The 20,290-nt window shown below is 34.0% G+C and overlaps 1 protein-coding gene across 1 annotated transcript in view; it reads left to right on the forward strand.

Moving 5' to 3' along the window:
- LOC143233379 (ATP-dependent RNA helicase me31b-like) overlaps positions 1-20,290 on the forward strand; it is a 55,004-nt gene that overhangs the window by 9,977 nt on the left and 24,737 nt on the right. Inside the window, 4 exon segments of the mRNA XM_076469564.1 lie at positions 3,021-3,245; positions 7,747-7,810; positions 17,656-17,729; positions 17,731-17,888. Of these exon segments, the coding sequence (XP_076325679.1) occupies positions 3,139-3,245; positions 7,747-7,810; positions 17,656-17,729; positions 17,731-17,888 (403 nt within the window). The 5' untranslated portion in view covers positions 3,021-3,138.

Here is a 20,290-nt window from a genome sequence, read left to right on the forward strand (position 1 = left end):
ATATTGATTTAACTTAACCTTTCTCAAGCAACATCTTGTTTCTCACTTTTTACCATGTGGAAGTAACACATTCTGCGAGATCTCCACTCATATGAGTTGGGTGGTTATTAGCCCATTTTTATTAGACATTTTTAATGGACCAGTGATCCCAACTCTATGTGGGTTTGACACTTTCCAATTATTTCTCACATTAAGTTGGAATCTCTCAAGGCTGTGTCTTGAGTGTTACACTTTGCATTATAAAGATTGCCTTTACTGTACAACTCACTCCCACAGTTACAAACGGACTGTATGTCAACCATTTCCACATCTGGTGTTAGTCATCGATCACGAGGTTTATTGAGCAACAGCTACAGACTGCTCTCAGTTGTTTACAGCAAGTGGTTTTTACCTTTTTTCTCTATCTCTCTCTTTCTAAAACTATTTGCATGCACTTTACCACTAACAAGGTATTAACTCTGATCCTGATATCCATTTCAGTGAAGTTATGCTTCCTGTGGTCCCCGAGACAAAGTTCTTGGGATTTGTACTTGACCATAAGCTGTCTTTCATTCTACACATCAAGAAGTTGTGTGTAAAGTGTACAAGGGCACTGAACATCTTCTGTGTCCTCTCTACCATCTCTTGGGGAGCAAATCGATGTTCAGTGCTAATAATCTATCGTGCACTCGTTTGATTGAAAGTGGACTATGGGTCTCTGGACTATGGCTTTTTCAAAACCTTGGACTTCAAGATGTTGGACCCTGTTCATCATCTGGAATTTTAGCTCTGCAAAGGTGCCATTATGCCTTTGCATCCAAGTGCAGCTGATAGAATTGGGTTTGTTTTTGGGTGAAGTTGCTGTCTCCACTGGTGGTTAACTGGGAGTGATGAGACCGTTTCAAATGTTTTTTGATCATGGGTTCACCCCTGATGTTGGACACTGTCCTTCATAATAGTAAAACTTTGTCTTACAAATTAAATTTATTTTTGTGTGAACTGAGCATTCATTGTAATATCTAATATAAACATAACAAACTGTTTAGGGCTTTTGTAAAAAAAAATAAAATACACATTTGGATTTAATTTTTCTTTTACTAAAAATAAAGAGGATTTTTTTAAAGAGATAAAGTATTATGTTCTACTCTTCCTTTTATCTGGATTTTGACTTCATGTTTATAATCACCCTCAGAATAAATTTCAGCCAGTTTAATGTTTTTGTTTGTCCAAGTGTAACAATTATCCTGATTAATTCTATTTTTGTATTATCAATTCCAACCACCAGATCTCTCCTTTCTGAACTAGAAATGTAAAAAAAACTGATACTGACTACAGCAAATATATACACAGTTAGCTGGTTTTGTGTGCCACTATTTGATGTAAGATTATTTTTTTTATCAGACTTTTAGATAAACATTTAATTTATAAATGCTTTGCTTGGGTTACATGTGTTTTAGCCCTTAAATAGTTAACTGGTTTGAATGGCTTCATTGGTAATGAATTTCTCAGAAAGAAGTATGTTTGATATGTTATACATTCTTTAAGTCCATGGAATTGAATATCAATAAGCCAAAACAATTCAAATCATATACTAATGTAATAAAACATGTTTTTGAAGCTGTGTACAAAGAAAAAGTAGTTTTATCAAAAGTTAAACAGACTATTTATGAGTGTTCCAAAGTCAAGAACATTGTCTTCAGTTTTAAACTGTAGACATTGTAAACAAACTCACTGATTTGTATATGTACTGTACAAGTATTTGTGAAATATTTTGCTTTATTGATTTACAGTATCTGTTTCATAGTGCCCTCTTTCATTGTTTATCTGCATATACTGGTAATTCTAAATAGTTGTTTTTTGTTGTTTTATACCTATGCCCCAAACTGCAATATTATTATAGTTTGATATGGTCAGCAACACCAAATCAACCCTATTTCATTGTTGCCTCTTTAACAGAATAGTGCAGATTGCAAACAATTTTAGCTGAGACTCATGAAAATTAAAGGGGTAAAATTTATTTTAACCATTACTCCATTCTCCTGTTGTTTATAATAAGGGGAAAGAAGGCTTCCTAAGTGGTTATAGTAATAAAGTTGAACTTTTTAAAAAATGTACAGAGATAGACTGTAATTATTTAGAATATTCAGTTGGCTTAAAAGGAACGGTACAAAATGTTATTAGGTAAGACAGTTTGTAACTACCAAATGCTTTTAGTGATTTGCACATAGTATACCAAAGATGACTGAAAGTAATCAATTCCTCATATAACTGATGGCAGAATGAACAAATTAATTTAAACTTGTATAGAACAGTGTTAAATTATATGTATTGATAGCAAAAGAAACATTATTTGCAATGGTATACTTTCTGAATAAAACAAAGTTTGCCCACATAACTGTAAAAGTTCAGGAACTTTGCCATATGTTTCTTAATAAATAAGGAAATTTTTACTTAAGTGGAGTTTCTATCCACTTCTGACATCAAGTCTAAACATCTCTGGCTGATTATTCTTTATCCTTAATGTGAAATCTAGGTACTAGTTCAGTAGTTCTTATTGAAAACTGGGGTATCCAGTTTTGTGGTAGTATTATTTTGTATGTTTATATGTTACCTCAAAATAACATAATAGTAAAAATGAAATATGTTTGAACCTCACAATACTGGTTATGAAAATGTTTTAACAAGATAATTCAGTAATTAGTTTTTATTCTTTTTATTAAACTTGTATAACTACTCAAATTCCACTTATGTTAGCCCAGACAATTTCTAATAATATTTTCATCAAAAACAAATAAGAACAGTGTTAAAAATGCCTATTACATTTGCGTTAGTTTGAACTGAAGCCAATATACATGTGGTATACATTGACACACATTTGCAAGATACATCACTGTTAACCAGTAGTGTATAGAAATTACCATGAATAGTAATAACAGTATAATTAACTTTTTCAAATATTTTGTAATAACTTCATTATCTTAGAAGGCAATACTGAAAACTAATGCATTAAACTAACTACAATTTAATTTTTTTTATTGCAGGTTTTCCAGTTCTTGAATTCTGGATAGTTGAGAAACATCTTTTAATAGACCTCATTACTGTGAAGTTGTAACTTAGTGTTTACAGACTTTAGGTTTTTGTGCCTGTTTGCAAATCATCATGGCATCTGTTAAGGCAGAAACTCTTAATTCTGCTAATCGCAATTCTACAAGTCTCACTAACAACAGTGTGGATAATACTTTTAGTCAGAATACAACAGTAACAAGGTGAACATGTTTTTTCACTTTGAGAACCTAATTGAAATTATTTGTTTAGGGTATGTAATAGTGGTATTAGACATTTTCACTATTTTAATCCAAAATATAGAATCACTGATGTTATCATAATGTTTATTTTATGAGGATGGTTATGATAAGGTTCTTACATTAATGATTACTTTAACTTTTCAAAATTATCTGAATGAATAGCTTCATTGTTGTTAGTTAGAACATAAAATGAAAAAGTGAGTTGGGTGAAAAATTTGTTCATCTATTATATGTACGTATCATAGTGAGTAATATCTTTATGAGTATCAATCTGGAAAGCTTTCCTTTAACTCTCTCAACATGTTTGAGTTTACCTGACCACGTTACCTCTTTGTATTTCTATAAAGCTTTTCTAGATTTGATACTATTTTTTAATATATTATGTATAACTTCACAATATATGTCAGTCTTTCAATAAACACAAGTCTTTTGCATACAAAACCTTTTTGTGAAGTAAAAATAGATTTAATGAAAATATCAAGTATTTGTTTTGAATAGTTTGTGTACAAAGTGGGTTTCATGTTAAAATTAAAAATACATATCTTGGAAATCTCAGATTGGATTTTTGTAATATGTAAAACCTAAATATATTTTAAATACTTGTTTACTTTAGAATATTGTAATTTATGGTATTTTGTCTACCCTGTGTATGATGTTGATCAGTTTGGCCAACTTCATAACCTCAAGAAAAAACAAAACTAAATTAACTTTGTAGAAGGACTTCAAATTGTAACATAAAACTTTTATTTATCCTAAGTAACTTTGCATTCCTAACAGTACACATCTATTTATAATTAAATTTTGTTTTATTACCATTTGAACTGTCTCTAACTACTGTGCATACCACAAGTTGTAAATAACTTTGGGAACATGGAGGTATATTACTCTATCAAATTGCATTACATGTGAGTGTCTTGAGTATGTTCTTTGTCAAAGTTTTTTTATATTATTTATTCTACCGAATCCAATCTTTACTAACCTAAAGAGGTCCCATATGTTTACATTCTAGTTACTTTTATAACAAAGGAAACAAAAATAACTTTCCCAAATAATTTTTCTAACTATTGATTGTCAGTGACACTTCACCTTACTTTTTATACTAATGGTAGTAATGCACAAAGTTTTTATTTAACTAAATAATGCACCAGAGAACATAGTAATAACTTGCAAAAACAGTTTCTCCTAACATCTCATTATCTTCCCTGTGGAAAAGAGGCTAACAGTGAAACTGACAGTTCTTCATTCACAGTGTTATATAATTTGTCATTTGATGGATGAAAACCTTGACTTTCTATTGGTTGGATACAGAATTAAATACTAAGTATTAACAAATCCTAAAAGAGAAGTGTGACAAGAGGGTTTTGATTTCCTGCTTGATAACTCTCTTACCAAGTAATTGGCATCTATAAAAACTGACTTGTGCAATGGTGATTTTATAAAGAGTAGCTTTCATTTTGTACATGTTAGAGAGATCTTCTGTCAAGTAAAGATACCATGAGTAAATTTCATACTAAGGGAAATTCATGATTTGTTTAAAATGTTACCTCGTGAAATTAAAAACTTAGAACTTGTATACTATTAAAACATGGATTACTAGCTAAGAATTTGTTCCAAAACATTTACATTGTTAACAGTGATACAACACTGTAACAAAATAATCTGAATATGACCATTATATCAATTAATAAAACTAAGCTTAGTGTTTTAGATCTGACAGTCTTTAATGCAGTAACACAGTAATCAGTGTTCATTAACCCTTCAAGTGTGTAACTAAGTGTCAGATGGGATTCACAAAGTGTCGATTACCCACTAGAAAGTGAAATTTATAATTTTAATATTTTTTAATATCAAAATACACTAGTTGCTCTTTTAGCACACATGGTGTCAAGGTGTGAGGAAATGTGTTTCTGACACTGTGGGTTAATCTGTTTGTGACACCCAATTGTTATAAATCTCAAGTTGTGTAAATCAAATTATAGCATCCAGAGGGTTAAAACCTAAAAATAATTTAAGATTAATGAAATTATCAAATGCTGTGTTACTACTTATAAGAATACTAATTGGACAATATTAACTGTTTGGCCATACCTTATTTTAATGAGATCTTTGAACAACTCATTTTCATAAAATGCATACATTCTTGCATATTTAATCACTGTAAATTGTTTCTTTTCTAAATATTTTGTTTTTGAGTAGCAATTATTAATTTTTTTAGATGTATATAAATATCTCTCAACTTGATAGCTCCAGTGCATGTTTGGAGAGTTGGGTGTATTTTGTAGTGCCATTTTAATATTAGCATTGTATTCTTATTTCCTGTGTTTATATTTTAAGAGGCTTAAGTGTATCTTAGGAGCTTAAGAGTACATAAATGTTGTGCTTGCATTATAATGCTGATTTTTATATTTATTTCAAACCTTTCATCATTGTAATTAACGAAACTTACTTAAAAGGAAGTTTAAGAAAAGTACATAAAGCAGTATTTTTAACAAGTCTGTTTAGAAAAAGCACAGAAAACAACTGCATATTATTCTTGTTCAGTGCTGCCACCTATTTACAAAAATATTTTCACATGGTTTAATGAGGTCTTGCATGCAAATTATCATGTAGGAAACCTCCACCAATAGATGTGCTTTTAGACAAGTTTTTTTAATTGTCGTTATAGGAACTAAGCAAGCACTAACATCTACAAATTACCTTCAATTTAAAATCACTTCTGACTTGTGAAGGTGATTGTTACGTTATTTGATGTTTTCTTGTATAAGGCATTGGTTTCATTCTTAGGTTACAATGTGCACATTGCTTGAACAAAACAATAAACTTAACCAAGTACAATAGATGTAGGTAGTGTAAATTTGACTATTGTGTCATGTGACATTCAGAAAAGTGTAAGCTATTTGGTGAAACTGTCAAATTAAATACAACTTCAAAAGATATAAAAACTTTCAGAACCATGCTGTGTGGAACAGAATGGAATATCTCTGATGAAACTGAATGTATTATAGCCAGATGTCTATCATCCTGTATATCTTCAGGATAGTTATTAATACAAAACAAAATTGTAGATCAAAATTCATATTTTCAAGAGTACATTACAGGGAAATTATTCATTCTTTGCAATTACTCAAATTTAATATCAAGATTAACATTTGAACTGTATGTGCTAAATGTTCAGTCTCAAGAAAAACCTTTAACTGTTCAGTTTTGTGAGAGGAAGTTCATGAAAAAAGGCATCGTCTGCCACATGACTGAAATAAGTATTTTTGAGGATAAGAGGGTATGAAGGAGGTAAAAAATTCATACAGAGAGGAATATGTTAGATTATATGTTGTCTTCATGTGAGGAATATGTTAGATTATATGTTGTCTTCATGTGAGGAATATGTTAGATTATATGTTGTCTTCATGTGAATAACATATGCATGATTTTATTGTACAGTGCAGAATAAATTGAGTGGAATAACTCTCCTTTTACACTTGCAAAGATGAATACTATTAAAAGCACTTGCTTCCTCAGTGATCTTGCACTCAAGAAATAGCAGCATTCTGCAGAAAACATCCCAGTGACTACTTAACAAAGCTGAATGATTTAATGTGTTGGATCCACCATTGCATCAAAAACCAAATATTTTTGTTAACTGTGTATTGTATTCATTCTCCTTTGCTTAAAAAGAAACATGGTACTTTAATAATGAAAATTTCAACATGTAGAATGACAAAGGACAGTTGTAAATGGCCCATTTACATTCTGATGCAAAGGAATGGGTTGACTGCACATTTTGTATTTATTCATTTCTTTCTTTAGGAAAATTAACATTAAATTGTTTCAACAGGAATCTGGTAATATAAAGTTAAACAGACTAATAATTCATAATGAATGAGATAAATTATGTGGTAAAAATAACTTTGTAGATGCAGTTACAAACTAGGATGACTTTTACTGATAATCCTACTTATTTATGTAAACATTAAAAAAAATCAGTTTCTGATTTTTGAATTGAGAGTAAATATTTTTAGTTTAGATGTTTTGAAAGTCTTTCTCTAGTGTAATTTGTTTATTTTCTTATTTAAAGTATTAAATTCAGAAACTGAGGAAAATATCTTCAAGTGAACTATTAAGTTTAGGTTTTACATTGTCATTAGTGTCTACTGTATGCTTGTAAGTTTATAGACTAACAGCATGATCATTTAACTTTTGTAAAAAGATTCATGATGTGCACAGATAAAAGATGTAATAAAGGACATAAAGGATCTGAAAGTTCTGTACTGTTAACAAATATGTGGTGTTATAGAAGTTCAAAGCACAGCTCCAACTATTTTATTACATTATGTTATATAAGAAAGTGCTTTTTGTTTCTCTAGCTTCAAGAATTGTCACATGTGATCAGGGTAATGCTGTGGATCATATCTGCTGTTTGAATGTTGTTAAGAGTATTCTAGTTACATGTATGTGTCATTTACAGGGATGACATTGGATGGAAAGCCAAACTTTCTCTTCCTGAAAAAGACAATCGAAAACGAACTGCGGTAAGTTTCCTTTTATAATTTGCATATTTCACTGTTGTGGTTCAGAAAGTGTTTTAAGCAATTACAAAAAGTGTGGATTCATGAATAGTAGTGTGAAAATTAAGTTGTAACAATAACTGGACTATTTTAAATTTTTAGACCCTTATAGCAATGTGTTTTGTATTTTTGAAAAGTTTCATGGTTACTTATTACATTTTGTTAAATGTCCTCATTGTCAAAGACTTAAGGTTAAGTATTTATCATTCCTTAAATGTAACTATCCATGTTTTTCTTTTCAGCTATTTTCCACTTCTGTTAGTGGTTTTTATGTGTGACCATTTGAGTTGTCTTTTATTTACCATGGGAAAGGTGTTTATGTAGCATTTTAAGTGTGCATAGCATTCATTTGAATTGTACAGTTTATTATTATAAGAAACATTAGTCTGGTTTTATCAATCTGCTATTTTTTAGGGTTACTGATGAGGAATGCAACTCCCTGAATTCAATACAACTTCATAAAAAAACAAACTAACTCAATGATAAATTGAGCATATTTATTTTTAATGTTAGCTGTTTCATTAGGGCTTTCTTATTACCCTTTTCATGGTATTACATATGGTCTAAACAATTACTTATGAAGCATACCTTTGAAAATTACTAATGGAAAGTGTAAATGTCATTTGTGTAGAGCCTGTTATAAGCTGCTTACATAAGTATAGAGTAAATGGGTGATGTGAGCAGTAATTTGTAGCTTTTTAGTGGGAAAGTACCGATGCAGGTCTTTTGTTTGAACAGAGAAATGTAAGCTTAGACTTCATAACAAACTACAGATATGGATAGTATTCTTATAATTTGGTTAGATATTGAATTATTTCTGAAAATGTTCTGTTCTACATTTGTTTGAAAGTGTTTTATGAAACTAGTTACGTTTTGAGAGTATGATAATATTTCTTTGACTAAACCTTTTTTTCTATAAACTTCAAGTTTATCATGTTCAGACAGTACGCAAATGAAAACAATTTTCTTTATTTAAATCTAATTATTTATTAGATATAAATTTATATTGACCAGAAATATTGTTCGTAGAAAGCTACCTAGCCTGACCAAAATCATAGTGATGCCATTTCGAAAAAATGGAACTCTAGGTCACAAATAAATCATTGTCAGATTTTTCTAAAGTTTTACAAGTTGTAGCTGGAAGTAATTACTACTATGGTTAGTAATGTACCGAGAGAGAGAGAGAGATTGCAAATCTTAATCAAACAAGCTTATTTGTGTAAGTTATTAACTGTAATTTTTGAAGCCAAAACTAGATGCTCTGCAGTAAGTTTGTAATGAGATTCATGCAACCTAGATTAGTATTTTTGAGGGAACGGATTTAAAAAAAAAAAAGTTACTCAGCACCACACACACACACACACACACACACATGATTTAAAAAGGGCTACTGATGTTTAAGTAAGTAAAACTTGTTACATACATATTATTTTTGAACAAAATGTTATTTGAAATAAAAAATATTAGGGATAACTAGTCATTATTAAAAATAAACTTTATTATCAATGTCCACCCTAAGTAACACAGATATTACTCATTTCTGAACATTTGATGTTGTGTGGAAGCAACTGGTTTTTGTTTTCCCTGTGCTTCCTGTTATTTACTACAGATACTGCTGGCTAAGGCTGATTAGGTATTTTCATGCTACATATGATAATATTAATTGTCCATCCATACTAATGAATTACAGCTGTAAAAAGTGATAAGTGTAAATAAACTAATTTTACTTATAACAGCAGCTTATTTTGCATGACCAATTTGACTGAATGTGCACATATTGTAGAAGGAATTTTGACTAATTCTGAATTAACAATGTGGCAGGTTTTTAATATGATGTACAAGTCTGCTGTACACAAAATCAGATGTTACAGAAGTGCTTGTATTGAAGATCTCTCTCTGGATTGTTGACAAGGTCTGTCTAACTCAGATGTTGACAAGTTGGAGTGGAATATCTCTGTGGATTGTTGACAAGGTCTGTCTAACTCGGATGTTGACAAGTTGGAGTGGAATATCTCTCTGTGGATTGTTGACAAGGTCTGTATAACTCGGATGTTGACAAGTTGGAGTGGAATATCTCTGTGGATTGTTGACAAGGTCTGTCTAACTCGGATGTTGACAAGTTGGAGTGGAATATCTCTCTGTGGATTGTTGACAAGGTCTGTCTAACTCGGATGTTGACAAGTTGGAGTGGAATATCTCTCTGTGGATTGTTGACAAGGTCTGTCTAACTCGGATGTTGACAAGTTGGAGTGGAATATCTCTCTGTGGCTTGTTGACAAGGTCTGTCTAACTCGGATGTTGACAAGTTGGAGTGGAATATCTCTCTGTGGATTGTTGACAAGGTCTGTCTAACTCGGATGTTGACAAGTTGGAGTGGAATATCTCTCTGTGGCTTGTTGACAAGGTCTGTCTAACTTCGGATGTTGACAAGTTGGAGTGGAATATCTCTCTGTGGATTGTTGACAAGGTCTGTCTAACTCGGATGTTGACAAGTTGGAGTGGAATATCTCTCTGTGGATTGTTGACAAGGTCTGTCTAACTCGGATGTTGACAAGTTGGAGTGGAATATCTCTCTGTGGATTGTTGACAAGGTCTGTCTAACTCGGATGTTGACAAGTTGGAGTGGAATATCTCTCTGTGGATTGTTGACAAGGTCTGTCTAACTCGGATGTTGACAAGTTGGAGTGGAATATCTCTCTGTGGATTGTTGACAAAGTCTGTCTAACTCAGATGTTGACAAGTTGGAATGGAATATCTCTCTGTGGATTGTTGACAAGGTCTGTCTAACTCAGATGTTGACAAGTTGGAGTGGAATATCTGTGGATTGTTGACAAGGTCTGTCTAACTCGGATGTTGACAAGTTGGAGTGGAATATCTCTCTGTGGATTGTTGACAAGGTCTGTCTAACTCGGATGTTGACAAGTTGGAGTGGAATATCTCTCTGTGGATTGTTGACAAGGTCTGTCTAACTCGGATGTTGACAAGTTGAAGTGGAATATCTCTCTGTGGATTGTTGACAAAGTCTGTCTAACTCGGAGGTAGACAAGTTGGAGTGGAAGATGGTCTTCATGTGAAGAATACCTTGTCCATTGTTCAGCATGCATGTTACAGTTGACTAACATATTGTTTGTTGTTCAGTAGTCCCTTATATTGTAACTATATTTAAGCTACCAAGAAATGTCACTAAATTATTAGTTTAGGGTACAATTAATAGTTAATTCTGACCCTCCATCCTCTAGATTCATGCATCTTAAGTTATGACATGAATACTTTAACTACTACCCTTGTACTTAGGATTAATACTAGGTATAGTAGTTACTGTGAAATTAGTCATGTGTTCCTTGCCTTTTCCTCAACAAATAATTGTGCTAGTGATAAGTAACCATCTGTGTTGCTTCCATTCTGTCTTCCCCTCTGTGTGGATTTCTGTATGTGGTGAGGGGACCTCTCAGGGAATGTTCTGTTCTTTCTGGTTACCTCCTCTGGGATCTAAACATCCACCCACGTGTTTACTTGCATGGCGACCTGTGAAGGGGAGGAGAGGATCCTAGTGGTTGAGGGGTCCAACCCTAACACACCACTTTGGCCTCGAATTTCTGGAGACGGGCGGCCTTTGGGTGGCCCCCCTTGGGTCAATCGGCTGGTCCACTTGGGCTAGAGTCAACCAAGTACCAGTGTTGGAAGTTCTCAACAGATGTTGTGGACATTGTGTGTGACGCTGGTGTTTGAGTTTAGTGCTTACGAAACCCTGGCATTGCTACAATGTCCTTGCATGACCTTGTATTGCATCCCCTTGTAGGGCTCCATGGTGGGTGGGGTCAGTGGGTACCAAAATTTTCCTTTTTTCCTGTGGATTCTCCTACGAAAAATTTAAATAAAATAGTGAAAAAACTGTCAATAGGTAAACGACCACATCTTGAAGACTCTGAGTAGCGATCTTCAACATCTGTAACACACGTACCTCATTTTTTTATTTTACATTCGCTTTCAGAAAAACCTTTAGGGCAGATGTCCCCCTTTTTTATTCAGAAGGGACTTGCTGGCTCTCCAAAGTCATAAAGAAGCTTTAATCTAGAGACATATTGGTTGAAACATCCACATCCCAACACAGTGACTCCCATTGAATTCAAAGATAGTTGTGGATATGCCTATTGAGGTTACACCTCATGCTTTTTTGAATTCATCATGAGGAGTTATTGTTGAGAGGGATTTGAAGAACGTCCCCGAGTCAGAGATTCTTGCTGGTTTCTCCACTCAAGGAGTTTCTACAGTAAGGCACATCTCCACTCACAAAGATGGAGTTACACTGCTGACAAATATCCTCGTTTTGACATTTTACATCACCACGTGCACCTGCCAGCATAAGGACAGTAAAGAAAAAAGACGTCGTAAACAGAAGGGTTCTCCAGCCACTTTGCCTACCTATCATTAAAAATGGCCACTTTGATACAAAGGAACTGTCGAGGTTTATGTTCTAATCTGGATGACATCAAAACACTGATTTGCTTCCTACCATCCTGTATGTCTTTCCTTACAAGAAACATTTCTAAAACCTGCTGATACAGTCACCTTTCAGCAGTTTTCTCTGTACAGAAATGACAGGCTGTGTGATGGACGAGTACATGGAGGGGTGGCATTGTTGGTTGATCAGCATGTGCCCACCCTGTCTTTGTCACTCAACACACCCTTGGAGGCCGTAGCCATCCGTGTTTCCTTGGGTCATACCATCACTGTTTGTTCTCTCTACCTGTCCCCTGGAGATACATATAATCAATCAGACCTTGATGCTCTTGTTAAACAGTTGCCGTCTCCCTTTCTAATTCTGGGGGACTTTAATGGACATCATCCCCACTGGGGAAGTGCTGTTATTGATAGGAGGAATCTATCTGTAGAGCGTATGCTCTCTGATCACAATCTTTCTCTTTTCAGTACTGGTTCTTCCACTTGTTTTCATGCACCTAGTCAGTTCTTTAATGCTATTGATCTCTCGTTTTGCTCCCTTTCATTATTCTCCCATTTTTCATAGAGGGTTGACAATAATCCACTAAGCAGTGATCATTTTCCTATACTTTTGAGAGAGACTGGCCGTTGTCAATGCTACCCTACCTGCATGCCCGGTGGAAGCTGAATCGGGCAGACTGGTCTACTTTCACTGCTCTCGCAGAACTTGATCCTGCCATTGTCAGTCAGCCATCAATAGATGACTGTGTAGCAGTGGTAACTGACTGTATTATACAAGCAGCTGCTCAGTGTATTCCTAAAACCTCAACACGTTTTCTATGATATCCTTGTCCGTGATGGAATTCTGCCTGCCACATAGCACTGAAAGCTCAAAAACGGGCCTGGGATACTTTCCGTAGATATCCCACATTTTCAAACTGCATTGCTTTCCAACGGGCCCGGTGCACATGCTAGGTGGGTAAGACGTCAAAGCCAGAAGGACTGTTGGATTAAGTTCACAACTAACATATGTTCTACCACCAGTTCCAAGGTCATACGACTCTCTTAAGGTAGCCAAATGCCTCGTCATCTAATTAGTGACGGGCATGAAAGGATTAACGAGATTCCCACTGTCCCTATCTACTATCTAGCGAAACCACAGCTAAGGGAACGGGCTTGGAGAAATCGGGGTTTGAAAGGTCAGTGGGCACTACAATTCTGTCCCCCTCTAGATCTTACTCTCTGATGGCCAAGAGGTAACTGATGTCTGGAGCATTGCTGATACTCTAAGTGAAAGCTTTTGCTGGGTATCTAGCACTTCTGCTTGTTCCTCCACCTTCTGGCCATCAAGACATGGACAGAGCATTCCTTTCGAACTGATTGTCTTTTTGACTATAATCATCCCTTTCTACTGGTGGAACTGAAAATGGCCCTTCATCGGTCTGGCAATACATCTGTTGGACCTGATGATGTACACTATGACATGCTGTGCTATCTCTCTCCTGCTTCTCTTGATATTCTTCTACTTGTTTTTAACTGGATCTGGCAGGAGAATGGTTTTTCTAATGCTTGGTGCCAGGCTATTATCTTACCTTTCTCTAAGCCTGGGAAAGATCCCAAGATTCCTTCAAACTACCGTCCAATTGCTTTGACAAGTTTTCTCTGTAAGACCTCAGAAAGGATGGTTAATGCTCATCTTGTTTGGTTCCTTGAATCAAGCAACCTCCTCTTGCCCACTCAATGTGGGTTCCAAATACAGCACTCCACCATGGACCACATAATTCGACTTGAAACATCAATCAGAGAAGCCTTTCTCAAAGTTAACATCTTGTATCAATATTCTTTGATATTAAGAAGGCTTATGACACAACATGGAGATATGGCATTTTGCAAGACCTCCATATATATGGGTTATGTGGCCATTTACCCATGTTTCTTAAATTTTTTTTAATGGACAGAAGATTCCCAGTTTGTGTGGGTTCGAGACTTTCTCGTTCTTTTGTACAGGAACTTGGGGTCCCTCAGGGCTATGTTTTGAATGTCACACTTTTCAGTATAAAGATTAATGCCATCACTGAACAACTCCATCTCACTGTTGCAAACGGGCTCTATGTCAACGACTTTCACATCTTGTGTCAGTCGTCAAGCATGAGATATATTGAGCGGCATCTATAAACTGTCCTCGATCGTGTACTGAAGTGGACCACTGCAAAACGGCTTTAATTTCTCTCTGTCTAAAACTGTTTGCATGCACTTTTGCTGCCAACGGGGTATTCACCCTGATCCTGAACTCCCTGTTGGTGAAGTTTTGCTGCCACTGGTCCCTGAGACCAAGTTCTTGGGGCTTATCTTTGACTGTAAGCTGACCTTTATACCACATTTAAAGCAGCTATGGGTCAAATACACAAAAGCACTGAACATCCTCCGTGTCCTTTCTACCACCAGTTTGGGAGCGGATTGATGTTCTATGTTAAAGATATATTGTGCTCTTATTTGATCGAAACTTGACTATGAATCAATTGTCTATGGTTCTGCCAGACCCTCGGTCTTAAAGATGCTGTACCCCATTCATCATCAGGGACTTTGACTCTGCACTGAGGCTTTTTGCATCTCCCCAGTTCAAAGCTTGTACGTAGAATCTCGTGAACCTTCTCTGCATCTTTGCCGTTTGCAAATGTCTTTACTGTATTTTTTGAAACTTCATTCCTTACCAAAGCATCCAACCTGGAGTTGTGTTTTCCTTCCTCAGTGGGCCATACTTTTTCAGAACAGACGATCTGCCTTTTGGCCTTCGCATCCAGGTGCGATTGGATGAATTGGGTCTGTCCTTGGATAACATTGCAGAATCCACTGGTCAGCCCATCCCACCATGGCTTATTACAGTCTCCAAATGTGATCTTTCTTTAAGACATCTGAGAAAAGCAGATACTCCCGATTGGAAGTACCGTATTTTATTTACTGAACATAAAAATAAAACCCTATATTGGACTTTGGCTGTCTAGCTTCCGTAAGGTTTGGAAGGAGGAAGTTGTTCTAACTTGACTACGCATTGGTCACAGTTTTTTTAACTCATCGTTTTCTTTTATCTGGAACCTACCAGTGTGTAGTTTGTGTAACACTTAAATCACTGTAAGCCACATTTTACTCTCTTACCATCATTATGACTCTCAATGACGGCACTATTTTAAACATGTTCTGTCCCAAGGTTTGTCCATAACATTGGACAGTGTTATTGGTGACCGTGACGCTGTCCACCCTGATAAAATTTTTAGTTTTTAATGACCATTAATCTTTTTAGTCTCATATAAGTGTTTGATATTTATTCATTATACCTTTTTAATTGTGGTTTTCCCTTTTATGAGTCTCAATCTCTTGAGTTCAATTTGAAATTGAAAAATGGCCGTAACATTAAATAACTCGATACCAGGACTGGAAATGCCAACTTCAGGTGACTAATGCTGCTGTTTGAACTACCTGTTAGTCATCCTGGCGAGTTATTACAATTTTCCTGCATGTTTTTTAACACTTTTATTACTTTACCTTTTGGTACTGGCCGTAATGACTCATAACCTGGAACCAGGACTAGAAAGACCAATTTCAGATGACTGATGGTGGTTCTTGTACTTACCTGTTAATCTTCTTGGCAGGTTATGATCATTATCATTCTTCTACAGGAAGTCCTTTACAACTTCTCTTACTCTGCTTTCTCTCTTAACATTGTAGACTAGGTGTCAACATTGGTTTTATGCTTTTCTGTTTTTCAATGCTGTTTTGTTTTACCTTCATTACCTTTTATGTATTTTACTACATTAAATTTATTTTTACCTTTTACCAGACATTTGGCGCAGATAGCCTAGCTGCTTTGTGCCATAAAACACTAAATCAACCAACCAACCATTTTTGTCTTTTAACCACAGGGTCAATGGTTTCTCCATCAGACTCCACTATTCTCTTACCATCTTCTTTTGTTGCTTTTTTAAAAAATACTGTTAAACTGAGGATTCAGTAAATTCGGTTTCATGCTTTCTTTTAACCATAACTATAACCAGTTATAAATATTTAAATAACTCGTTGAGAAATGGAACAAAAGAATAGCCACATTTTGGATAAGTTTCAAAATTACTGAGTGAAGCTGAGCTTTTGAATATTTCTTTAAAATCACAAAGTACTCAAAAGTAAACCCATGTTATGCTCCTTTTGCATTTGAAATCATTCATTATAATAAAAGACCAGAAAAGTCATTACTAATGTTGCTTCATGCTATCAGTGGAAATTTTGAATTAGCTTGGAGAGTAGTGTGTGAAAAATGTATCTCATAATGGTTGGTATGGGTATTAACACTTTTATTGACAAGCAGAGAACAATTTTCAACCTTCCTAGGTCATCCTCAGGATAACAAAGAAGATGACCTAGGAAGGTTGAAACATTGATGTCTGCTTATCAATAAAAGTGTTAATACCCATACCAACCATTCTGAGATATATTTTTATTTCAAGTGGGTTTCTTGTCATCAAGAATGTGTAAAACATCAAATGGCAAGTACATGTATGTTAAAAACTTGGTGTACATAGCTATTTAAATGGCATATGACAAGTTGAGTTTTAAAAAAGCATTGGATGCATCCAGTTAAGGTTATCAGTAAACTTTTGTCTACAGAAAATTATTTACAGTTTGAGACACTAGATAGAACTTGTCTCAAGCTATTATAATATTCTTTGTTAAAGTGTTGTTACTGCACCCTACTTTGTCTGTAATTTATCCTTTTATGAAATGCTATATTTACTTGTAGAGTACTTTGCCAACTTGACAACAGTACATTTGGTTTGCATTGAGTTAACTATTCATTGAATACAATTAGCATGTTTGTTGAATATGCAAAATTTGATTAAGAAACTTAACATCAGTGTTTGATAAGTGTTTATTTGGACATGGAGAAAATCTTGAATATTTTGACAAACAAGTTAACTGTACATACCTTGGTAGACATTTCTTGAGCAGTTGCATATACAATTGTTATTAAATATTTTTTGTGTTAAAATGGTGTAGATTAAACTTGTGTAATTGATTGGGTGAATTTTGTAAATATTACTTTTATTTTGCACAGCAGTAACTTGCATCTTTTATAATTAAGATTTTTTTGGAGGTGCATCAGAATAATTTATTTAAAAAGTACAAGCCCTGATGTAAATTAAATTGCATGAGTATTGTACCAACTAGAATAGTACTTCCCATAATTTTGTTTTGCAAAACATTTCAGTTTTAGAACAGATTTACCAATCTTTGTACATGAAATACTGATCAAAACAATGCAGTTATTTGTCATTAATGTAAGAAATTGATAAGTGTTTTGTTTGTTTTTTTAAATTCAGGATGTGACTGATACAAAGGGAAATGAATTTGAAGACTTCTGCTTGAAAAGGGACTTGCTCATGGGTATTTTGAAAGGGCTGGGAAAAACCGTCACCTATTCAAGAAGTGAGCATCCCAATTGCCTTGGTTGGTCGGGATATTTTAGCTCGTGCAAAAAATGGAACAGGCAAAACTGGTGCCTACATTATTCCAATTCTTCAACAAGTGGATACCAGTGTTAACTATATACAAGGTAAGAGGTACAGTGTATTTGGATGTGTACATTTTAAGTTCTCAATTTTATAAGAAGTTATTTATAAAATCTTCAGTTTCACTTAGTTTGAAAATTGTAACATTTGTTTTCTGGGTCTTTTCCTTCTATTTAAGATTGAGGTTTTATATCTTATTTCAAAAAGAGCATTAATATGTTTAGTTGGTGTTACTGCTTATTTATTCAACTGATTGGTGCTTTATTGTCCAGAAGTTTCATTACTTTTGGGAAGAAATAATCTCAAATCATGCTAATGGTAACAGTATATCAAGTAAATAAGCAGTCTTGACCAATAATAATCAATTATTTCATTCTAACCAGCTTGGCATGCATGCCAATTACTGTAATTTACAGCCTTTAGTAAGACTAAACTTGTATGGGAACTCTCACAGATGCTATGTCTGCATAATATAGACAATGGCTGAGTACTATATTTAAATACATGCCACTGATATGTATTGTCATTCATGCTTTTAGTTTGTATTAACCTACAGAGGAATAAAGTTAGCCTTAATTTTTATCATTATTCTATTTTGTACTGATCACAACTTTCATAAAATTTGGCTTACAATTAGTTACTATTATGTTCTTTTTAAGTTCTGGTATTTCCTGCTTCTCTCCTCATAGCTTGGCTTTCCATATTTCTAACTTTTGAACGGTCATGTCTGTCTATCAACCTTATACCTGTACATTTGTAATTGGAAGGGGTCACTGTTTTAACTGTAATCAATAAAGAAAACTCCAAATTTGATTTTGTAAATGTGATAATTTTAGTCCCTGCTGGAAGTTTTTAAATGGTGAAGAAATTGAGATAACCATAATAGTTGTCATAAGCATCTGTACTAGACATTAATCTTGCTAAGTGTGTTATCAGCATTTATTTTCATCAGAAATTCCTGCATGCATAAGTGTATGCATACAGCTATTGCACAGTATAATGTGTGGTGATGTAACTAAACTGTATGAATTGTACTGTGGAAAAATTACATTCATAAAGTATACGTGAGGTGCAACTTGTCCACGATAAAATTTATCGACTTAAATGGCATTATTTGCTAATAATAAAACTGAGAAACTTCATAAAATGGATGTCCTGTTGTGGACACACAAGTGTGGAGAACAATGTTTTGAAAGTAATCTTTTTGAAACAAACAAACAAAAGAAAAAAATGGTCCAAAAATACTTTTGTTTGGGGTTCAGATTTTCAGTTTCATACTTAGGGATATTTACTGTTGATTTTGGTCAAGGATCAGGGTCAACATAATCTGTGGGCATGAGTATAGTGGACTGTGATGTTGTTTTGAGTAAGTATGTTCCAGGTCATTAATCATTTGTTGGACAACACAAATGTTTAAGTTGTTCCACTATGAAAATCATAAGTTGTCTTGGATGACTGTTTATTAATCAAGCCTTGTAAAATGAAGTCTTTCTAGAAAGAGAAAAAAAGGATATTTTAGATTTATTTTATACTGTTTTATGTTGGTCAAAGGAGCTTATCTTGTACAGTAAAAATATTTTTACTGAAGAAACAAAAATTATGAAGAAAGTTTTCAAGTTACAAAATTTGAAGGACTGAAATAGCCAGGTGGTTATAGTGCTTGTCCTTCAAGCTGATTATTGCTTGTTTGAATGTTTGTTCTCCCAAAATATGCTTGTCACTTTCAGCCTTGGTGGGATTATAATGTTATTGTTAATCCCTATACTTGTTGGTGAAGGAGTATCCCAAGAGTTGGTAAAGGGGTGATTGAATAGTTTCCTTTTCTCTAGTCTTAGGGTGCTAAATTAGGGATAACTAGCACAAGATAGCCTTTATGCACAAAATTAAGAAAATCTGAAAGCTTTGCAAATGAATAAAATTATTTTTAATCTTAACATGAAAATAATTTTGCACTTGGAGCAGTCAGCACTTTGAAAATACACAAAACATGTCAGAAGTTATGGTATATAGCTGGTCATTTTGAGTTACAAACTTGGTCATTTATCTTAACTTTCTCACTGAAAGGAAACATTTTTACTCATTTCTTCAAAATATCATATTAAAACATTTACATTTTAATTATTTAAGTCAAGGAGAAAAAAGTAACTCTACACCCTTTGACCAACATTTTAATCATCTTTTCAGTGTCTAGGATTACTTGCTGTTCTGTCTCCAAAAGTAGTACATTCCTTGTGTGAATGTAATAGTCAGTACTGTATATTTACTTTCTGATTTTGTTCATAGTTACACAGGAAGACTAATTTTATATATTTGTCCTCACAAATATTAACGATTGTTTATTACGTTTTTCTAGGTTTCATTATTTTATAACTCAGTGTTCTTGTAAGCAAATAAAATAATCTTATTTAATTGAATTAAGCAGTTTATAACTTGTATTTATAATATA

The sequence above is a fragment of the Tachypleus tridentatus genome, chromosome 12 (genome assembly GCF_004210375.1).
Source record: "Tachypleus tridentatus isolate NWPU-2018 chromosome 12, ASM421037v1, whole genome shotgun sequence".
Lineage (NCBI taxonomy): Eukaryota > Metazoa > Arthropoda > Merostomata > Xiphosura > Limulidae > Tachypleus > Tachypleus tridentatus.